Source organism: Lathamus discolor, chromosome 13 (genome assembly GCF_037157495.1).
Source record: "Lathamus discolor isolate bLatDis1 chromosome 13, bLatDis1.hap1, whole genome shotgun sequence".
NCBI classification, from domain to species: Eukaryota; Metazoa; Chordata; class Aves; order Psittaciformes; family Psittacidae; genus Lathamus; species Lathamus discolor.
In genome coordinates this window covers 8,288,800-8,312,988 of record NC_088896.1, presented here as the reverse complement: position 1 = coordinate 8,312,988, position 24,189 = coordinate 8,288,800, and the positions used below count along the sequence as shown (strand labels likewise).

The following is a 24,189-nucleotide window of genomic DNA, read 5'->3' as shown; positions in this document are numbered from 1 at the left end:
TTTCTACTGATTTTGGAACTTCCTCTATACTGTTGTTTACGGAAAAAAAAGGGTAGTTAAGCTTCAGAAGCATCTGCATTTTGATGCAATCAGGAAATGAGCAAAATTGTATTACTCCTGTAACTGATCACAGCTAGGAAAATCTACTTGTTTAACAGTACATTCAGAAAGGGCTTACTACAAAGCGAACTGGTTGAAGTAAACTGAATGACTACATTACTTTTCCTTTCTTTTAGTGAAGTTTATCTTAGGAAACATGGGCTAATGGTCTGAGAACAGAACAAAAAGTTCCTGATGATGATACTGCTTAGTAACAGGCTTGTGGTGCTCACTTAGGGCAGGAAACCAGCTATTCCTTGGTTCACATTTCCACTGCTGTGGCACTGGGTACGTACAGGGTTTTCACCTTTTCTGAAATCGAAATGGTCGTTCTCTTTTAATTTACTTGATATTTGAACATAAAACTTAAACAAATTGGTATTTGTAGTGTACTACCCTAGGCTCTCAATACCATTACTTGGCTTTAATTCCAATTTTGGGTGAAACTCATTAAATCCTGTGTTACATCTCAGGAGTTACTTGTGCTATATGAAAACAAAACATCTCTGTTACATAATAAAACAACTAATGGCAAGGTTCAGTATCACAGCTGAAATTAACCCAATGATACAGCTGACAAAATCATTTGGCCGTTTTCACATATATGTACACACATTTTACCTACCTGAATGATTACTGTAGAGTTACTGTTAAAAGTTTGATTTGGACTCTGTTGTCAAAATTCAGACCTGCCTCGATACCTTTGAAAATGTATCTTTGGATTTTTTTTTTGCTTGCCAAATGAAATACCTGAAGTATATGTGAAATTTTAGCCTTAAGTTGCTGAACAGAATCTAAGCACATGCTGAATTTAATTCCCCATAAATGCTCTTGCCAACTAATCTGTTGGCGAGGATGTTTCACCAAAAGGGAAAACACAAGAGCAAATTTCTATTTCTTCATTTCATTAGAAAACTGATCGAAAAAGCTGCACTGATTTAAACAAGAAACAGAGCATGAATTTTATAAGCTACTTCATCCAATCCAAACAATTATGAGACCAAATTGCAAATATCAGGTTTTCCAAATGAACAATTCAGACACAAGCAATAGGCTGAAATATGCTGGCACGTCTCGTCACTTCAAAGAGCGTAAAAACATGGGAGCTGTGATATGGCCTTTCTAACTGGGCATGTATGCATCCCCTCATCCACATAGCAGTGCGCATCTAACCACGCTATTGCTATTTTGGTCAAGAAACATCCTTGACAGACAGCAAAATATCTACGACATTTTTAGCCATGCCAGTAGACTGCCCTGTTTGGATGTCTGCATCGAGCCCAGCTCTCCAAGTCTACAAAAACACTCGACACACCTGACCAACTTTTCCCCAGCTATTTGCTTATTTGCTTTCACACAGAAAACAGAAAGGTATTTGAAGATTATATAGTTTTCTGCCAAAAGCTGATCATATTCAGTGTAAAGCACTCTCTAGAATTGCAGCCAAGGAGTAAGAAACTCAAACAGGGTTAAGATAGTGTCTTTAGACCCATGTGCACAATTTTAACCCCACTGGTATTGTCACAAATGTTAACAAGAGCTTTCTGATTTTTGCCTTCATTTACATTTACTAGATATAACTTTCTTCCACTTTGAAAGGACAAAACCACTGAATTCAAACAAATTGAATCCCATTTACAAGTGATCAGGTAAAGCTTAGGGGCATTTTTTACATTGCTTTTCCTTTGACTCAGTTCTACAACCTCTAATCATTAGCTAGACAGCTGTGCTATGTGATTAATTTATTTAGGTGTTACTCTGATGCACAAATGTGTATACTGAAAAGGACTACAGTATTGCTTTGCAGTAAGTAATAACCATGTTCCAGTAAGTGATTCAGTGCTGGAGTGTTTAGAAATGCGATCTTATGTAGCTTAATTAAAATGAAGTGCCCCTTTCAAGATATTTGCTCTAGGTTTGACTGAAAAAGTCCACTATGTGCTACTGGAGTTGGAAAAAACATTAAAGTAGTTTCTGCAAAGACTTGTTTTGATAAACATGAGTTCAAGAATAAAGCTATTTTGGGACATTGCTATGTCTGCAGCAAGACAACAATTTACTGAATGGAAAGTGTTGCACAGCAAGAGAGAATGGAAAGAAAACTCTTCACTGGCCAAAGCTGAAAGAAAACAAACCCTAACAACTGTTGTTCACTTGTCTGGAAACATGATTTTAGTCATTGGCTTTGCTCTGTAGCACAGAAACCCAATGATTAGAAAATACATCAGCTAGCAACTTGACCTGGAATGTTTCCACCCCTTCTCTGATGGATTCCTTGTTATATATTTCTAGGGAAAACTGTGAAAACAACAGGCAAAATGGATAGAATGGGATCCAAAGACTTTTAAGTTCAGTTGGAGACTATTGACTGGCTTGTGGACATCAGCTGAGGCCCCAGACTGGTAATACCTGGAGGTACCTAAGACATCTTAAGTTTTCACAGAGTACTTTTTCTTCCTTTCTTGTAAAAGAATCACTTGTGTATATATATATATATTTAAACCATATTTTGTTAAATTAATGCCAAGATCCTAGCCCTAAAATAAAGCATCATCACTTAAGTAGCTTTTCTTTAGCCTTCATGAAGGTCAGAGCTTAACGCAGGATCATAAATGGTAATTCTATAAAGAACATACAGCTCTGGTCAGGGAACAAAGTAAGATGATGAAAATTGTACAGTTTAAAAGCAAACTGAGTAAGGAGATGAACAGGACAGTAAATTGCCAATTAGATAAATATCAAATAATTACCATTGAGGTCTTACGGAGGCTGAGCCGGTCAGATCGAGCTCTGAAATACGCTTCGTCAAAGGATGTATGACTCCCCTTGAGCTTCTCTGACAGGTTCCGATACAGCCGCTTGGCAGCATTTGGAGAGGAAGGCATGCTGTTCTTTTTAGTCTGGAGGAGACTTAAGTTATGCATTTGCTGTGTCATTTTCAGCTAGTGGTTTCTAGAAGAAAAGCAACAGCTGTTTAGCAAGGTTCTGCTGCACTAACATCATTGATCAGAGCTGTATCATTGCAATGCACATTGTAAGACTTTGTAAATCACTTTCATACACACAGTGCTCAAGCACTCAAGCATGGTTTTGAGCTTGTTCAGTGGCAAATTGCTCTTTATTTAGTGCCAGGATATCTATGGGGAGGGAGAATTAAGGATGGAGAAATAAAACAGTCCAGAACTTTTTGCTAATTTGTATAAGGAGAAGGGGTTTCATTTAGTTGAGGAAGCGGCCTTTTGACAGTGTGAGTTCTGGTCATGCAGGTGTCAGAAAAATTACACCCAAATGTAAATGTTACAATACAGTTTGGGTAGCATGTACATAACCTGCACTTTGTCAGTATGGTGGTTTCTTAAAACTGAATCAATTGAGAGGAAAAAAAAAAATCTAACTGATTATGGAACACAATGCAGGACTGAATTTTATAACTGGTCAAGTGAGTTATATTTGACACAGACAAGGGTGGCAAGACATGTGCTTTATTTCCAACATTGCTACCTGCTAGGAAACTGTGCTCCAAAAGCATGTGGTGTTTTCAGTTGGGTGAGTGGATTCTCCTTCTCCAGAGACTCAAGCAGTATTTCTCACTCAGAAAGAATGGCTGGATTCAAAATACTTGTTCATCTCTGAACCCATCACAAGCTACTACAGAAATAATACACGAACATACATTAAATCTGCATCACATGCTGACATGTTGTCATCCATATGACAGTCTATTGCTACAGAGAATGTTTTTGTTAGTTTTGAGGAGCATTTGAGAGGGAGGGAACCTGCTCTGTGACTGAGACTCTTAAGGTATTAAGTTGGAGCAAATAATAGCTGAAACACAGAAAACCTACTTGGGCTCTGCTGTAGGCATAATGAGGCATATGTGCATCTTTAGTTTAAACTACCTATGACTAGCTAGTGTCCAGGTTATTGCAAACAAAAACCTTACACTGTTTTACAGGTAAAATAATCTGTGAATCTAATATATGCTGCTTACAGTCTCATACTGAGTAGTTTCTTCCCGCATTTAATGAACAGGCATTGGCTTTGTCTATGTATTGTGTAACTTTATCCTGCTCTGTGTTTGCCCTGTCCATTTAGACTACAAACTCTTCCTAGAGGGACTGCCTCCTCTCTCCAAGACTGACTAGCCTAATAGGATTTCCATATTATCCCATAATTAAACAACACTTTATATGCTCTATGATTACAGCCATTTTTCCATATTAGGAAAAACTGAATTAGTACTTAACTCTCTGGGAATAGTTTTGCCTTTCTGAAGGAAAACAAAGAATCAGACTTGACCCAACTGCAAGCGCAGGAAAATATCCCCAGGCATGTCTGTGAAAAGGTGACAAATTTCTTCACATTTCCTTTTTCCCCTGATAAGAGTGTGTACACATTTATAAGACAGAATGTCTCCAGACGACCTCACAGATGTGACAGTAGACCTGGCTACCCTTTCAGACTATCTTTTCCTGGAAATAATCTTTAGATTCTTTGTACTATGTACTATGCTACAAATCCTGTAACTTTCTGTTCTTATGGTCTCAGCCTGTGCCTAAGTAGATCAGGCTGCAGGACCAGACTCTAATAACTATAATCATAAAAACTTTCTTTACTAAACACTCTCCTTGCTGTTGAGGCTGCTTGGTGACATGAATTGGCCCCTGAGATTAAAGACACCACCCAGGTCTTATAAGCTTCCTACACCTTCTTTTCTCATTTGTATGTTGTGATTGAGCAGACATCCTGAGCAAAAAAAAGGGTCTGATTACAAGTAGTCTCACATATTCTCCAAGCTCATGGGGTATTGAAAAGAGACCAAAACTTTGAATGAAGAGAGATGGAGTCAACATAATTGACATGTGTGATGAGAAGACTTTGATGAATTAGAACAACAGTGTGAGCAATCAGAAGGGAATTATGTGAGCTGCATCCTTGAAACTAATATGCAAGTGGGGATATCATAAGAAATGGGCTTTCTGGGGCTCAGGGAGTGACAATACTACAATGATTTTGGGCTGCTTCTCTCTGAGCTTATGGAATAAAGGTAATGTGAGGCTCACACAAGCAATTATTTCTGCCTTTTAATTATTACATGCATTTCAGCAGTGCCTGCAAGGACTAATAGAAATCACTGTCTCTTCAAATGAAGCGTTTTATTCTCTGCCCTGCAAAACAGACTAGATAGAAAGGCTTAGGAGAAACCAAGAAACAGAGCAAATCAAAGTCTCTGTCATGAGAAGCTGCTTGTTAACGTCAGACTAGAGAAAAACACTAAAATTACGATCACCAATGCCAACTACCAAATGTTCCAGACATGCCAGAGTGTTTTGGAGCCATGTGCTGGAATAAGTGTGGGTTAGGAAGTTAGAACAGTTAGAACTGTATGGAAGTTGTTGTTAAGTGTTGAGTTTTAATACTGGGCAAACTTAGAAGAAGACAGCCTTTTGTTTTACAGATGCATCTGTGGAACCGTTTGGGAGGATAAACATGAAATAGAATTCTTTTAAGGATGGTCAAAAGGTTTCATTCACATCTGTCTCTGTTTAGCAGAGCTTCAACACTTCTGTTTGTTTTCAGTATTTATTACAAATAAGCTTAAGAAATAGCCAATGATTCCCAAAGATGAATACTCATCTTCCACTGGCCCATCGTATTGGGATTTTAAAGAAACTCAGCAATTTACCTAATGATAATAATAAATAATAATTGGTAACAATAATAATTTCATTCTCAGCTAGAGTAACACTTCCATAGCTTTGAGCTACAGATCATCCCATGTAAATTTCTCCTCTTGCCTCTGCTTGCAAGAATTTCTTCCTTTCATCGATACAGTATGGGTCAAGAATCAGTTTCATATTACAGATAAAAACACACCAATAAATGTCATAGGAATGGTCTTAAAGGAAGTTTCAATTTCTTAAAATCCTTTAATTCAAGAGTACAGTCATTGAACTCCAAATACCATGCAGTTACTAATAAACTCATGACAGAGAGAACAATTTGCATTTACCGCAGAAACCTAAACATCATCAAGACAAGGATAAAAAAGAAGAGCGGAACTGTGCAACACTTAATTCAGAGGTAACTCAGCATAAAAACTGTTTTATTGGCCAGCAACAGGGTGCTTTAAAAGGCAAATTCAAATAGAAATGAATACAAATTTGTTACCATTATGAAAGCTTTACTTTTTTGATTGGCAAATACTGACCCAGTATTAATGCCCTTTTAAAAGCATATTGCAAAAAATTAATATATAAAATTAAAAATAAAAAAAATAAATACCTAAAATTAAATTAAAAATTAAATATCTAAAAATTAAATATCTAAAAAAATTAAATATCTAAATTCTAGATCAATGTCTGTGGCATGTGGCACATATGTGCTGAACTGTATAGACAGGTGCACTAGCAGGACACAGCCTAGCTGGAAAAGCATTAGCTTTAGAAAAATACAACAGCCAAGAAACAATGAAACACTATATGTATTCTTAAATATGTTATGCAACATAAATTTATAAAACAATTTTACACTTGAAACTAATAATTAGGAATCAATGCATTAAAGAGTTAAATGTGACTTACCAGCTTAGGCTATCCCAGGCAAAGCGTGAACAAGTTGCTGGTAATTGTCCACTGTCACTGTCTGATGAATCACATTGGCTTTGCTGTCTGTGCTGCTTCAGCCTCTGGGCAAAACGAGAAAACCTCTTCCTTACACTGCATGAATGATCAGATATGAAAAGCTTATTACCAGCAATTACTGAAGTCCAAGCTCATTGATAAGATCTCAGAGCAAACCAGCATTTAAAAGCAAATAGTGCTGTATCACAAGTAAAATATTTGGTACCTTGACTCTGTCCTAGCTACCTGTGCAGCTACAGGAATGACTGATTCATAAAGCTCTTGCCTCCATAGTGAAAGATGATTCAAGTTCTGTGTGCTTTCAGCTTGGTGCATCCCTTAAAATTGATCAGCAGCACAGAGTACGAGTAGGAAAAATAATTACTGCCAGAGCAAACAGAACTGTGATTGTAATTAATTTGCCATGAAGTAGTAGCAAAAAGACGCTAATGCAGTCATCTTAAAGCAGTTAGTTTTATGTTAAATCAATGAAAGTGGGAGGTAAAGGGGGGGTAAGGGAAGAATCACAGTCCTACACTCAGTCCTTTAATGCATGTTGCTTGTGATGTATTGTTTCTTCTTTCTTCAAGCTATTACTACAGCTGTCTGCAATCATAGCAACAAAAGCAGCAACCACATCCATAGCTATGGGACACCTGTGAGATCATTTGCAAGCTCCCAGACTGAACAGGTTATGCTTAAATTAAGATTATTAAATAAATAAGGAAAACGTATTTTATTGATGCCTCTGTTTCAGCTAAACCAGATCCTGTAATGGCTGCATCAAGAACTTCCAAAAACAGTAGAATGGGGACATTTCAAAATACTTTCTTTTTTCTACCATAGGGCAAAAAACGCAAATGCTGAATCCCACAGCACCCCACAAAGATGTTCCAAAATCAGAACATGGAATAACCGTACCCAGCCTTAGAACTCTAAACCTAGTGTAGATGATAAGCAAAGACAACAGCCTAGGAAATAGTTATCCTTTCTGGAGAGTCCAGTGGGTTAAATTCATGTAACCAAAACACGCCTGAGGAATACCTGGCAATAGACAAAACTCAAAACACACTGATTCCTGAGTCTGTCGTAGCCAATGATCATTAATAGCTACAGACAAGGTGGGGTTTATTGCTTTTAAAGGGATAATGGAGCTACTGTGGCAATCTGCTGGGAAAATTTGACTTGCATTATTCAGACATGGTGTTTGAAGTTCGAAACCTCCCAAAAGCTGGTGACCAGTCTGATTCTCCCACCCTTCAAAACCAAGTTAGGGGTACTGTACCTCATACCAAATAGCACCCTTTTGCCAAAGAAACTAAAATCTATCTTGAGCCTGACATTTGTATCTCATAGGACTTACTATATAATTTTTGAATTAATCTGGATGTGAACCTAACAAAAAAAAAAAAAAAAGATTTTTCTGTAAGCACTTGCATTTCCTCACATCCAGCCTGGATTTCCCCTCTTTTAGTGTAAAACCATCACCCTTTCTCCTGTTGCAACAGACCCTGCTAAAAAGTCTCTCCCAAATGGCATATATATTATTATATTGCATATTCCCTGCATATTTTGCTGCAGCAGAGAACTACAAAGCGTCATGACAATGAGCTATGCACAACATTCCTTCTCCTACACCATGAACATCTCAGGCTAACAGTGTACAGGATTCCCTCTTTTGTTCTGCTGCTCCAAGGACCAGTAGCAAGAAGGCTGCGGGACAGCTGACTGAGGTTACCGCTCCCTGCCAAGGAACTCTTTCGAAAACCACTGAATACCTCTCTAACACTGGGATACTATCTGGGAAAGAAGCATGCTGCAAATCTGAGATGTCTAAATTAGTTAAAATTAAATGTAAGCATGAAAATCCCATTTTCAGTGCTGTGCTGAATAGGGATGATTCTTCCGAGTCAAAATCCCTGATTAAGATTTTTTTGGTCTCTATAGAGCCCATCTATGGAACTCACTTATGAGGGAATTCTCAACTTCCAGCTGTTTTCAGGGCAAAACCCTGAAGTGTGTTTACTGAAACCAGGGTATTCTTAAACATTTTCTAGCAATTGCTCATTGTGGGGCAATACTCCCTCTCTCCTTTGCTTTCTCCCCTCAGCTGGGTGGAAAGTAGAACTTTTGTTATTGCCATTTCAATATTTATAATGCTTAACACAGGAACTCAAACATTACTAAGAGCATTAAAAGACAAGACGTTTTCTTGCCCAAGCTAGTTCTATGAAAGACAATAGTTTGTTTATATCAAGCAAACAGACTTCTAACCTTTTTGTCACATGAACTTAAGTTCATTTTAAGCTGTTCAAAAGCCAGAAGACATAAAGCAACACTAGGAAGGCAAGAGAATTATGAATTTACTGAATGATAAAACCATGAAATTAATTACTAAAAATGCTGAATGAATGTGTGTAAATAAGTGTGAGAGACACCTACATCTGGAGGTGAAGTAGACTTAAAGATCTACAGAAACCAAAATCCTGGGTTTATGATAAAATACATGTAAGGACATCTGTTAGCCTGATCTTGTACAGAAACCTGACTGTTCTTAGCTTTTGATGATTTCATTAGATGTCTCAAAGATTTCAGCCGTTTATTATTTCCCTTGCCTATATTTCATACTAATTGAACAGATCATTTTGTTTGCTGTACTTATACCACTTAACCCATTGCGACAGACTTTCATTCCGTGTTTCATCCCTCTGAAGTCTACCTACATGCAGTGCACATCATGAGCTGGCTCCACAAGCTGCTATCATTATTATTACTACTGCTAAAGTGAAGATATCCTGAAGATGTACACTGAGCAGTACACTTCGTTTAGAGAGGCCACCCAAGTTAGCTGATTAACTGTGAAAACGTTTATCCTGTATTGTTCTCAGCTTTATACACCACAGACATTTTTAGCAGCCAAGCATCACATTGTATTGGCCATTAACTCCATGAAGCAAGTCCTGTTTGTTTCTTCTGGACACGGGGAACAGCTCTGGGATGAGGGAGGCTGCTCTCACACAGAGGATGGAAGCTCACAGCTGCTCTGTGTGAAGTCTCAGGGTAGCTGGAGACACTCATTTTCGTTTCAGCAATCAATAGGTGGCAGTATCCACCCAGGTCTTCAAACCCCTCATGTGGTCCATGGAGCAGCAGCCACACGCAGGTATCACATTGTCCCAAAGTACACAATGTCCAAAGGGTAGTTGCAGATGGTAGCTCAGTAGCAAGCACGTCCTCCACGTACAGAAACCAGTGCTTCTCCGGTTTATATCGCCTTGTGTTTCAATGCTATGCACACAGTCAGCTTGTGAAGAATACTTGATAGACCAATAGTCTGGAAACTGGGTGGGAAGTCTGGAGCAAAGAAACTCAGACATGCAGAACTTGAAAACTTCATGTGGAGCCTGACTTTACTTCCTAATCAGTCAGTGGCAAAGCTGTCATCATTATTAGAGACACAGCTGTATCTTAGACTTTTCATGATCCCCCTAAAAGAACAAACACTGCTCAAACGTCAGATGTGATGTCCTGTACCCCGTGATAGCTGGGGTCAGACAATGGAGCCAGGCAGATCAAGTAACTGGGAATGGGATCTCCAGCCTCTGTCCCAAAGTAGCATGGTCAGTCCAACTCTGACTTCTGCATGCTCTCTCTTTTTGGAAACCCATAACTAGAAAGGTGGTAAAGCGATTCTGCTCAGATATTGAGGTGTTTTTCTCAAGCAGCCAAAAACATACAGTGGGAAAGGTTAAAAAAAAAAAAACCAACAAATCCAAACCCCCAAATCCCAAACAAGCCTATAGAAGTGTATCTTTGTCTCCACACTTACTCTTTGCTGCAGATTTTTATACATATAAGCTACTGTAGTGAATTCCAACTCTGGTTTTGGCAATTTCTGCCTCTCTGGCTCCCTGTTTACCTATCATCTTTCACACGTACCCCTTTGCCAATCTGTTAATTCCCTGTCCTATTCCCTGGTCTCTTGTATTTCCTCAAAGACATTGATCTGAGTCTTACTGTTTCACTAGTTTCTTTCGCCGGTGTTCTTGATCCAGATCCATAGCAAATAACCTATTATCCACAGAGACACAGAAGTATTCAGTACGTTCATAAAAAAAGACAAATATTTCCCAGTTCATCAGTCATAGACGTGCTCAAACTCAAGAAATTCTGAAATTGTGAGTGAAGAAAAAATAATTGTCTTTGGATTAAGTTTAGAAAATTTCCCAATGAAATAATTTTACCAAGTGTTTTGAAATATTTGAGACACCCATGATGTAAGTGGCTAAAAGAAACCAAACTTGGCAGCCCCGGCTCCTCCAGGCTTCCTGCCTTTGCCGTGGTTCCTAATCTCAGCACAACCTCAATTTCAACATGCTCTGCCGCAGGGCTGAAGCTGGCAGGTATGTCAGTGCCTGGGACTTGCAGACTCCCACTTCCACAGGAAGGGACATGGAGGCCAGGAGTTCTCCAGCTCTGTGGCAGCTTGGATAGCAGCAGTGCCTTGGAGCTGCAAGCCCTGGTTGCTTGTATTTCACAGTATGGGTTTAAGTGAACTAGTAGGACTACAGAACTGTTTGGCTGGAATTCTTCAAAGATGGCATGAGTTTCGTACAGTCTGCTTTCAACAAAGTGGCTTCCCCCCGCAGTCTTTTTAATTGGAAGATTCCAGAGAAAAACAATCCCTGGATGCAGTGGAATAGAATCAGGCCTGGAGCGTTTGAGGCACATAATAGTACTTAGTTATTTGGGATCATTTGGAGTCTAAGTTAAACAGAAATCCCTTAATATAAAAAGTTTGTCAGGTCCTTCAAGCCATTACTGTTTGAGACAAGGAATCAAAGAGCAGCATGTGGATCCTGAGTGATCCACATGCATACCATGAGATGCTCACGGACATGGCTTGATGGAAATGCTGCCCTATTGCAAAACCAGGGTAGAGCAGGACACTCTTTGCTAGTAGGCCCTGCAGTCATTCTCCATATTAGGAAAAAACCTAAACCTGTGCAAATACATCTATCTTTAGAAACGGTATAAAAGAACATACAGACCATCACACATATCAGAAGATACTGTTGTTCTTCAGAAGCAAATTACCCAGCTAAACATCATAGGAATAATGAAGTTGTCAGCAAGAGCAGCTCAATGTGTTGTTTTTTGTCAGTCTTGTGTTGATTATGCTATCTAGTCAGACACTTCATACACAGCTAATTTATGCCACATATTGTTTGGCCATGACTACTCCCAGCTGCACTGCACTTAATCCAAGCTGCAGCAGAACATTTTACAAACAGAAATTAACGGTTTTTCATAGCTGGCAATTTCTAGATTAGGAGAGAATAAGGATTTACCAAAATTAAGCATGGAACAAAGCTGAACAGAGGCAGATACACACGACTCCAGGGAAGGACCCTTTCTTTTGTTTTTTAAGCTATAGCTATGAACTGATGCTCTCTTAAAAGATCAGAACAACTTTTAGGGTTGTGACATGGCCATCAGAAAGACCAAAAGGAACTTACAGATTAGATAGGGATCATTGCAACTTTGATTACAGTGACTAGCGGTGCACTTACTAACATAAGGCTTATTTCTGATGGTGACTCTCCTTTTTCTTCGTGACTTGATGTGTAAGAACATCTATTACAAAGCACTAAACAAGAGTCACATTTTTCATACTGAGTAAAGAAACAACTTTGGTAACAGAGGAACAACTTCCTCCTATTCTGTGAGCCCCAAGCAGTGTTTATTTCACTAAACACATACTCCTTAAATAGCAGCTTGTTTGCCTTATCAAAGCAGAAACTGAAGGGCAATGATTTCCCTTTAACAAATAGTTTACAGTGGTTAAAATAATGCATTTCAAGAACTACACTTTCAGAAAAACTTTGATACCCCAATTGCCCGTGCTGGGCTGTGCGTTCAAAGGCAGGGTCTCCTCTACACGTCATGCAACCGATGCTACATGGAGTGACAGGAGGATCCCAAGAGCTGACTGTACTGGAGGCTGAAATCAGCCTGACTTGGAGGAAGTGGCAAAAGCACCCCACTGTGACTGCTCCAGAGGCTCCATGCATCCTTTTCATAGACTACCTCAGGAGAGGGTACTTCAAAGACCCAAAAGGGTACCAATGGGTTTTTGGTACTGCTGCTTTGGAGACAGAGGAAATTGAGCAGCTATCCACCTTGCCTGGTCTCTCAGATGATCCTTCTGTTGTGGGGGTTGCTGAAGGTCAAAGAACAGCAAGTGCCAATCGTGACCACAACAGTGCACTGGCAGCAATATCTCACCAACCGAGACTCCCTGATTCCCAACCATAAGCTGATCTGTAGACTGGAGAGGCAAGGAGTGATAGCCCCCCCCTTCAGGGGACTGTTTTCAAATAACCTAACATAACCTGGGGAGAGTCATTGTGCAGATCCTGATAGAGACAGACTGTTCTAGATAACAACAATTCATAACAACAGCCTGTTTGTCTGCATCATCAGAGAAAGAACCACAAGATCTGTCTCACTAGACCAGCTTTTGTGAGTAATAACCCCCATGGGTCATCTCTGTAACAGGGAAACATCACACTTCCCAGCTATGATAGTTTCACACAGGCTGGAATCCATGCTGCAGTCATTTGGTCTGATGTGACTGTTCATTTACATTTTAGTTAAAATGAAAATAACTCTGAGGAGTTCCAAACCAGTGTCTCACAGGAGCAATGCAAAACCTAAACGGAACAGAAATGATTGCTGTGAAGTAACTCCAGGCTTTCCAGTGCAATTCTATTTCACATGGAGTTAAAAGACTCATTTAAACATTCATTTTCGCTGAGCATTTATGATAGCTTTCAAATCAGGCAGATTCAAGGTTTACTACAGAGGCAGCATACATGGATATTCAAGAGTTTTTGTTAAAGCCTTTTATAATGCACAGGGTCGAGGACACCTGCCTGCGAGTACTTTACAAGGGGTACAAGGCACAGCAAGACCAATGGCAAAACTCAAAGTATGCAATTGTTTTTCCATGAAATCCAGCATTTCAGTAAAGTTAGAATTCAAATGCAGGAAATGCAACCAAATCTTTCCTTTGTAGAATATGGGACATCTGTAGCATAATTTGTAAAAATCATCACATTTTTATTGCAGCAGAGGCTTTTATGTAGCGGTTAGAATAGAGTTCATGAAAACATCCTCTCATCACTTTCCTTAAGCCCTAAAACTGACGAATCTGTTTCCTTTCAATTCATTATGTCAGCCTCTTGCTAAGCAATAAACATTATTACTAGTCCTCACTTTGTTGCCACAAGTGCCATCTCCCCCAACAGCAGAAATGGGGACAGAATATAAAGTGATTGCTGGTCTCTAATGCGCGCATACTTTTTGGACAGATTTAGTTCACACTTCTTCTTTCCATTCCTCCATCTTCCCCATGTCCTAACTACCACATTAATCAACACCAAAGGTGAGAAATGAAGCTGAAATAAATTCTTCCTTTTCATGGCAGGTTGCAGCAAGCATTGCTCTGTTTTCCAAGAGGTCAAAGGGAATCTGATTCAAGCCATAAGATTTTTAGGTTTATTTCCAGAAATCCATATTCTGACTTAGCAAAGCACTTGAGATGTGGCCTTCAAGCCGCTTATCCTTTCAGGACTGAAAAAACCATCCAGATACAACATTTATTAGAGTTGTTCCAGGAGACAGATGGGGAGAATAATTTGCTGTTGTGTTAAAAGATCTAAAACTGATTTGAAACAAGGACTCATGGTCCAATGGAACAACATTCTCTGTAGCTAGAAGTGCTAATCTGACTTCATCTGAATGGAGTTAATAAATATTTGCAAACCCAGGCAGCTTAGGTGGCTTAATTAAGAAAACACTTGGTTTTCACCTTTAGGAATTCATTTCCTCCAGGGTCAGAGTTTGGTGGTCTTACAGCTATCACACAAACTTCTACACACTTTGCAATGATTAATGATCTCTGTTCAGAAAATTATGAGGTGCTATAAGGAAAAATTGTGTGAATTCACACAATGTGAAACCTCTCACTGAGCACTTTTCTTCTGCAATTTAAAAAGGGGCATGATCTGTATGCATGTATTTCATAGATAACTTGAATAAAAGTAACCTACAGCACAGAAGTCTCTTACATCATAATGCAGTGAATTGCTTATAGACAACACTGAATTCAACTGAAATCTTTTAGATCCTAAGTGCTGGCACAAGAACTACCCTTAAGGTATCACTGATCAATGACACCTGAGCCCTGGTGCAGAAAAAATGCCCACAGGTTTTAATTCAGATGCTGTTCTTGACTAACATTAAAAAACCCCAGAACAGCCAACCTCAAACTCATCTGAGCAGTACTGGCAAATATGCATACCCTGCTCAGAAATTAAGTACTTATTTTTTCCTGTCTTTTGGTTATGTGTTGTCAATCCCCTTTCAAAATTAACACAGTTACGTTATGATGCTGTTAAACGTTTACTTACACTATGGTGTATTAAGAGTTGATAGCAACAGCTTTTTAGGTAGAATAACCTGTTTCTTTAAGAAGGAAGGAAGTCTTGAAGATTAACGAACAAGTTAAAGGTTCAAGAAGCCCAGTTTTAATATGAATAACTCACTGTGTGCCAGCTGTGTTACAATTTGCTTCAGCTTCTGTTCTCTTAAATATGCAGCTGATAGATGATTGTGAAACTCAAATCACCAATGTTTGTCAGACATTCAGAGATTCTCAGGATGACAGTTTATTATATACAGTCCTCTAAGAAAAATCTTGTGCTCTAATACTTTGTACGCACTTGATCTTTTCTATTCCCTGTACTTTATAATAAAACTGTATTTTCGTTTTAATTAGGGGCCCCAATTGGAAAAAACTTGAGAATTACACACTATCAGTATTCAGAATGAATTTTCTGTCTTGCTTCATCTTTCAGATGAATTTGCTGAAAAACAGAAGGTCGAATTGATTATTCCAGCTGCACTTCATAAGAAGCAGTGTTAAACATGAATCATAAGAATCCTGGAATTGCTGGTGCAGATGGCTCTGTTGCCTACTGTTCAATATAAATAAGGTGAATTTTCTTGGCAGAAATATTGAACTACCGGGGGGGGAGGGAAGAAAGTCGAGCCAGAGAGAACAACTTCAACTTTGAATCACAGATAAAGAGCAACCATGAAAAACACCATAAAAATTCCATTTGAAATTTAAAAAACATGAGCATTGGATAACAGAGTTATCCCTTCTACAATATTCTATTGGAACACTCAGATACATTTTCACACTGACTTCACTCCAGAAACGTAAGTTTTGTACGGGAATTACTGTGTAAGAACTTGAAAGTTCAGTGGATTGCAAATAGGGCAGGGAAGCTGGGAGAGTGATTTGCCCAATGGTTGCTGAATGTACCTGTGGCAGAGCTATAATTGAACATTAATATTGTTCCTGTGCCTATTTATTCCTAAGAGAACCTGTGCTTCAGCAACAAGCTGAAGTATCAGCAATTCAGTATTACAGAAAAGTTTGATTACTGAGCCCACTATTGGAGCACAATCTCATGGTTTAAACTCAACTTTCTATTTTCTGAAAAACATCCAGACACTTAGAAAATCATGCTCAAACAAGTGCAGTCCTTAAAGAAGGACTCCTTAGAAGAGTGAAAAACCCAAGACAGTAACTACCAGCCTCCTGACAATACGAACTGATAGGCATTCTAAAAAATAAATGCTCCGAAATATCAGATACAAACTGTGCTGGGAGAATACAGAAAAAGACAAGTGAAGCAGTTATGTTTTAGCGGAAGAAACACAGATATAAGCTCCACAGCACTAGCCCAGCACAAAGATTGCCTAAATTCCCCTCTATTTATACCAGGATTTAACTTTTTAATAAGTAATAGAAAAAAACATGATTCATGGAATTCCAAGTAGTTCTAATATGAGTTTAGAGGAATAATTCAGTCATCGTTTCACACCATGAGAAAACCATCAATTCTGATCAGGATTTTTCCATGTTTCTATGAACAATCAAATGTGTTTTCAGTATGCAGCATCTTGCCCAGCAGGCTTTTGAGAATAGTGACGAGAATAATACAGCTGGTTACTTCTAGCCAGAATCATTTATACATGAAAAATAAGGAGTTCAGGCTTTAGAGTGAAATGAATCTTCTCTAATTTTAAGTAAAGTTCCACAGCTTGATGCAATATGAACTGCATTCCATAATGGAGGCTCCTATTTTATTAGCAAACGATAACCACTGCTCTAAATTACTGCCATTCAGGTATCTGCTAAAGATGTGATAGTTTGTAAGCTTCCTTAGCTCTTCGATTTTAGGTTTGGATAGGGAGAATCCAGAGGTTACTGATATGAAACCTCACAGCATATGAATATCCTTCTTCAACCTTAGGTTCAACTGATAAAAACACAACAGAAACACCAATCCTAACTAATGCTGGCAGATCCGAGCTATTGCTGGTTTGTGTTGTCAATCAGTTGTCAAAATGCAGAAGAAAGCTGTTTCTGAGTTCAGGCAACATTTCCAATTGTGCACATGCTGCCTTCAGTAGATGACAGTGCAAAAATTAAATGCTACTTGTGTACCAAGAAATACATTTGAAATGTGAAGTGGAATGAGTGATCACAAGTATACAAGAAAATAAAACAGGATTGAAGTGATAAGGTTTGAATTTGCAGTAAAAGTTGTCTGCCTGCAAGGCGTGGGCTTGAGAATGCTCCACAATAGAGTTAATTCCCTTTGATTTCTTTCATTGATCTGTCTATCCAAAGAAGCATCTGAACTGTATTTCCAAGCAAATAATTATATAAATGTAAATGACTTATCTCTGAGATAAGTTTTCTTATCCTTGAAAAGCAGTGCAGAAAGTGAAGGAATAGCTGTACTGAAAATTACTGTATCAATATGTCCATCTAATAAGAAACAACCGAGAGAATTAGAATATAGTAAAATGTTAGATACACACAATGAGCCTTTTAGACATGGTTAGAGAGCAATTGTATTTCCTCCAGTAGAACTACCAGGTAAATAATTCTCTGTAAATAGTACTTCAGAGAAAACTGCTTGCAGATGATTTCTGAGTTATAAGAAAAGCAAAATTCACTACAGCATTTGCTTCAAATTATACAACCAACTAATTATCAAGTAGCCTCTTTCAATATGGAACAATTAATACAACCGAAGAGCATACACAGATGGGTGAGAAAATTAAGCTTATGAGTGAAATGTAAAAGTCAGTGAAGTCTGAAAGTAATTACAATGGAATTGTATTACATTAGTTCTATATAAAAAGAACTTTATATTAGTTCTATATAAACTCATTTTCACCTCTGTGTCTAAGATGACAAGGCAGTGCGCTGATATAGTTTCACATATTTTGAGTAACATGGGATTTTACACTGTTACTAATCCAGGAACAAATAGAAAATGAAGAACATTGAAAACACCTTCTTTTGCAATCGATAGGTCAGGATTAAAACAGGTCAAAAAAATGGCATTTGTATTATCTGTGCTGCTCTGAAACTAATACTATATTGAGAATGAACGATGCAAAAAGTAGCTTCAAAAAACCTCAACAAATGAAGATGAACACTCATGGATCGGAAATTACCATCTAATGGTACTGGTCACTATTAATTGCAACAGGATTCTTCAAGAGTGCATGTTGATTGCTTTAATTCTTTTGCTGGACAGCACAGAAGATGTGGAGTGCTTTAACTACAGGTTGCACATTCTGCAGGTTGTTCCTATTACCCACATCTCACCTGTTTATGTTCTTTTACTGGCATTTTTTATGAAATCTGAACAGCAAAGACAAAAGCTTCTTTAACTTCCACTGATCTCATCATAGCAACAATAAGCAACTGTCAGAGTCAAAATGTGTAACTTCCACCTATTACTGCTTTGGAGAAAGATTTTTTAAATCTTGAAACACATTTTGTTTAAAAACTGCAGATGCTTAGAAGTAATAGAGAAATTATTATGGCATCTGGAGCATTCTTCCAAGATAAAGACTAAGGCAGAAGGAGATGCTGAAATTTAATTCAGTACCAAAAGGTGGACAAAGGATAGATTACAGTGAAACTAAGATAGATGAAAATGTAATTTCAGTAGTGGAATTATCCCTTCTTAAGAGTAGCTGTACTTTCAGATTCTCTGCAGTTTAAACTGATAAAATTTCAGTCAGTAGAAGAAAGTGAGCCACTACTCTAATAAATGATTTCAAAACACCCAATAGATGTGTATCTGAGAAGAAATGGTCCAGGATGAATTAACATTTATCTTTATAGAATGGATTTGTGACAGGGTCTAGGAAAGGAAAACATACAGGACTTCCAAGAGCGACTTCTGATCATAGTTCTTCAATTACAATAGCAGTCTGTAAACAGCTGAAAAAATAGGACACTCTCCCCATAGGAATATTCTGTAACAGAGGAAATAGGAATTTGCTTTTCCTAAAGCTAAATGAACCACAATTACACAGACTTTATGCAACAATGAAAGAAACACTCTGATTTATTGGATCTTCAAAGTATAAACAAACAACACAGGACCTCTGAGATATAGATAGATAGATAGATAGATCTATCTATACCTGTATCTCAAGCATTTTGTCTTCCTGTAAAGCCATCAGAATTATAGCCCTTTGGCTGAAGTATTATACATGGGAATATAAAAAAAATAGAAGTTTATTGAAGAGATGGATAAAGAGCTTTCCAGTAGCTTCTGAGTAATAAAAAGATATTATAAAATAAGAAATCTGTGCAACTGTTCAATTGGAGGTTTTCTGTGGCGATTTAGCAACTGTTTATTACAGTCTAAAGATGCCCCAGTTACTACCTCTGTGCTGTCTGGTTATGATGTAATAGAAGACTTTTTTAAAGGTGCATCAGACTTCCTAAAAGAAATGTTAGATAACAGATAGTTTCTCTCTTAGAAAACTCAGGATCTACGTCTTCTCATTACTTTGATGTTCACCTTCATGACAGTAGTCCTGTAAAATACATCATTTCAGAGTGGGATTTGGGATAAACTGCTCTGGTAGCTCTTCCTTTTAGTTGTGCTATGTATTGAAACATAGGGGTGTGGCGAATTCCATGAGTTGTCAGTATCTTCAACTCACAAACTATTACTCGGACAAGAAAGCCAACTGTTACCCAGGAAAATTGTACTGACAATTTACAAGCTACTTAAAGCAAAACAAGTTAATGACAGCCTATTATACCCAGAGTTTTACTGCAATGATGAAATTGCTTGTTTGTATTTGGAATTATAACAAAGTGTTTTTAGAGATGACAGGAAAGCATTCAAATGTCTTCTTTCACACTAATACTCAACTACAAAAGCAGCAATTTGGAAGATTGGTAAAATAGCACTGTGGGATGACAGCTCTGATCCAACTGCAAAGCACTGGTTAATCTCTCATTAACTTTGCTACTGAAGGAACAAACCCTTTCTGATCAATGTCTCAATTGTGTCATGAACAAACCAGAACACGGTCATTTCGTAAGTGCTGGCACATTTCCCTTCCCTCATAACAGTAAAGAAAAATTGCTCTCTTATGTCCATTCATCACACTTTAAATGAAAAGGGAAAAGATACTTGTCTGATAGATGCAAGAGCTACATTCATCATAAAATATACACAATTATCAGCAGAAAGATGTTATACACCAGTGGTGTCCTCAAGTAACCTTCTGGAAAGCTTCCTGAATATATGTGACATATCACTACTTCAAAGACTGGGCAACTGAACATACTTTTGCACCCATTTACATACAAAATAGGTTTTCATGCAATTCCAAGCAAGTCTGCTAGATTTCTAAACTGCGAGTTTAATAATTAACAAACACTCCTTTAAGTTCCTAATGTAGCTGAAATTGCTTCCATTCTAGGAAACAAAGTTAATAGAATGGATCCTGCTTTAATCTACATCTTCAGGCTTTTATGACCTTAAAGTTTTGTTTAAATTAAGATTTCTATAGAGGAGCCTAAAGGCTCCACAACTTGTAAAATTCAGAGAGGCAAACAATGTCTGCACTCACTGAGCTCTGCACTTGTGCAACTCTGGATTCAACCCAAAGAATTCAGGAAGATTTCACATACTGAGATACTCATATATTCATTTATTCAAGATTTTTTTTTTTTAATTTAGCTTCCACTGTCTACATTTATAGGTGAAATGTAAGAGAGGAAGGCCAAGAGTAAACGTGTTGGGCTTGACCCTGCAAACACATGAGCACTTCACTAAATACTCATACCTCAAGCTGCTGCAGGAGCAAAGTCAGAGCCATCCCTCAGCTGTGCACCAGATAAAGGTGAAATAAGACCCTCTTAAGGTGTGACCCTGCCCTTAACTAGAACAATGTGGACTGCACATTTCTAGAGCTAAGAGGCAGGGATGGAAAAACGGTACTAGAAAGGATTTCTTCAGATTTTCTTATTTCTGAAGGATAAGGGGAGAGCTATCTCAAGAGGCGTGAGGAATGACCAGATAAATGATAAAGGCAGTCCTTTCACAGACTGCAAGATGAGTGGCAAACATCCTTGTGAAATACTTATCTACACTAAGAAGCATGACAAGTATTTCTCAGTTGCCAGCCATAGATCTGCAAGCAAGCCCCGTACCAAAAAAAATAGTGAAGGGATTTGCACACACTGAGGCTAACTGATTTCTAAGGCTAAATTATATTAAAGCCTTTACACAGCCATTAAACCTCATGCTCCTTCACCACAGCTGCTTTACTAGCGATTGTAGGACATTTCGATTACTCTTGTTTTGCCCACCCACTTACAACCTCAACTACAACAGGGATATTTAGGGTAACTGCTACAAGATAAATTAAAGCCACATTTTTGATATGCATATGCAAACCCAGCACTCCACTTACTAGAGTCACTTCTTTGCACCCCATAAGGGCACTGACGGAACTTGTGACCAACTTTCCAGTTCTGCCATTTCAAGTTGCCCTCTCCAACCTCTTCTTTGGATTCGTGTGCCACACATGGTACCAAGATTAATGGTCCTGTTAAAGTGTCTCCTTGTTCATGCAAAATGCCGTGATTTCCAACCATGCATGTGACACCAGGACTCAGCACGAGCACTGGCATATCAGATACCTCCTAGAGCCAGGTACAACTCCAGCTACATTTATAAAAGAAGTCCCTCCATTGAATTTAATACTAAGATACACGCCAATTCCTTCCAGCCTACTTCATTCAACACCTGAGGTACAACTGGATTAAAGATGTGTTTTTAAAACTATTGAGGAAAAACCGGTATGAGGTTACAAGTGGTGCCACAGAAAGTTCTCTGAGACAACAAGCAATCATTTAAAACAAGCATAATGCCCACTCTCCATTTTGTGTATGAAACCAGCTGAAGAAGTCTCACTGTATGAAGAATAGAAGCTTGGAACATTCTGCAACATGCACAGTTGTTTGAAACAGGAAAAAAAAAATGCTGCTGAAATCTTTACACTATTAAGACATGAATAACAAAGGTAAATATATACTATATAGTGAGCAACAAGAAAAAAGCTTTTCTTTTTGTAGGAAATCCTATGGAAGGTGAATAAAACCATAGAAATCGTTTTAGTAACTCATGCCATACCATTTGAGAAAGATAGTTTTTAATCCCAGTAACTGACAACAAAGTAGATGCATTTACAACAGGTTTCTCCTCCCCCCCACCCCGTATCTGCAGCTAACTGCAATTTTTAAAGGCACTCACTTGTTTACCTACCAGGCTCAGCAAGGAAAGCTATCATTTAGAAAAAGAAAATAAATAAAAATCAGTTAAATTTGAAACCTTTCTTGTTCATTCTTCCCCAATAGACCCAACTTATGAGCTGTTCTTCACCCTTCTCTTCAGATCCTTCCCTACCCTCTCTCATCAGGATTTCAAAGTTAGATGATCAAATGTGTGGAGAGGCACCTAATTTCTCACAGGCACTTCTGAAAGCTCCTGACTAGGTCTACAGTGAACAATTTTCTTTCTCTCCCCCTGCCCCCACCCTTTTTCTGGCCTTTGATCTTTAGAAAGCACAAACGCCATTACAGTGAATAAAGTCATAGCCCACAGAGTCAATCCCTTACTATTTACGTCTTCCCTCCCTGCCCCCCTTAACAACCAAGACTCTGGCACAGCCAAGCCAATGAAGTTGGGCTAAGATGCAGCAGCAGGTATCATCAGCACTGTGACAAATGAGAATGTGCGTCAGGGGAGACTGTTTAAACAAACAGTTGGATGCTTGGGAATGCAGACAGAAGACTTAAGATCTTGCTCTTTTTTTTTCGCCTCTTTCTTTCTCCCTCTGTCTTCAAAACAGAAGATTAAGTTTGCTGTGAACATGAGCTGATGAAAAGAATTCAAATAGTGCTTTGAATAGTGCCACTGGGAGCGTCACAGGAGAATTACAAATTGCTGCTGGAGACACCAGTCTCCCTTTACAGAAAGTTAACATAAAAGTACACATATCTTCTTTCTATAAGGTACTAACTTGTAAATTAACCTTTAATGGAGTATAAATGATGTCCTGAAAGAACTGCTTATGCAGCTATATTTATGATCTAGAAAATTGCAAATATTTACAAGATTATAGGTGTTAATGGTCTGTCAAAAATGTTTGTATATTGTACATACATTAAACCTCAGTGTAAGACCACCCTGCTATAAAGACCACCCCATTTCTTGTCCTATATAGAATTTCACTTTGATTCCATATAATCCATTCCTTACAACGAGTCTAGGCCCCAGCATGCACTCAAACCATTCTAGACAAGGAACTTCACCTCCATAGGATTCACTTCTTTCACTCTCTGTTCCCAGCTTCTCTATGTAGTGCCCTAGCAGCCAGTACTATCATTGCTGTTCACTTTCAGTAAGAGATCTGAAGAACATTCTAAATTGCTCCACTGCTCACAACACACTCTGAAGGCAAAGCAAGGCTGGAGGGAGCAGTCAGAGACAGACTTAACAGAAACAAACAGTACTTCACTGCAACACAAGCAACAACTCCACCTTCAAACATTCTTGCCTCAGTTTCCCTGCCCTGACATAAGCCAGTCACACTTCTTAACAAAACATCTTCACCATCACTGTGTCCTCCTCTAAGGAACATATTTACTGTTCAAACATGGATCATCAATAAAGAAAACAGATAAACCAAACCCTGCTGTCAGGCCTTCTTTAAGACCTCTGTTTCCAAGAGCTTCTGCTGCTGTCTACACAGCAGGTGTAGACCACAAGGCCTTTTATCTAGCTGGTAGAGCAAGCCCCTTCCCTGACCCAGCACTCCCACATCACCCCCTTTCCCTGCAGCTCTCTCACTCACAACTGAGCTGCTTGCTCTTTTATCTCCCCCTGGGTGCAGCTAATTAATCACATGTGGGGCTACACCCTTACCCCTTAATACAATATTCCTGCCCTGTGGCTCACTAAAATTCAAACTTTCCATTTTCTAC

General features: G+C 38.5%; 1 protein-coding gene across 1 annotated transcript in view; it reads right to left on the bottom strand.

Annotated features, from left to right (window-relative positions):
- Positions 1-23,943, bottom strand: part of ANKFN1 (ankyrin repeat and fibronectin type III domain containing 1) — a 78,480-nt gene extending 54,537 nt beyond the window's left edge. Inside the window, exons 1-4 of the mRNA XM_065693610.1 lie at positions 23,897-23,943; positions 22,457-22,486; positions 6,684-6,818; positions 2,850-3,051 (exon numbers count right to left, since the gene is read on the bottom strand). Coding sequence (XP_065549682.1) covers positions 2,850-3,035 — 186 coding nt within the window. The 5' untranslated portion in view covers positions 3,036-3,051; positions 6,684-6,818; positions 22,457-22,486; positions 23,897-23,943. The remainder of the gene's footprint in view (positions 1-2,849; positions 3,052-6,683; positions 6,819-22,456; positions 22,487-23,896) is intronic.
- Between the last annotated feature and the right edge of the window lie 246 nt (positions 23,944-24,189).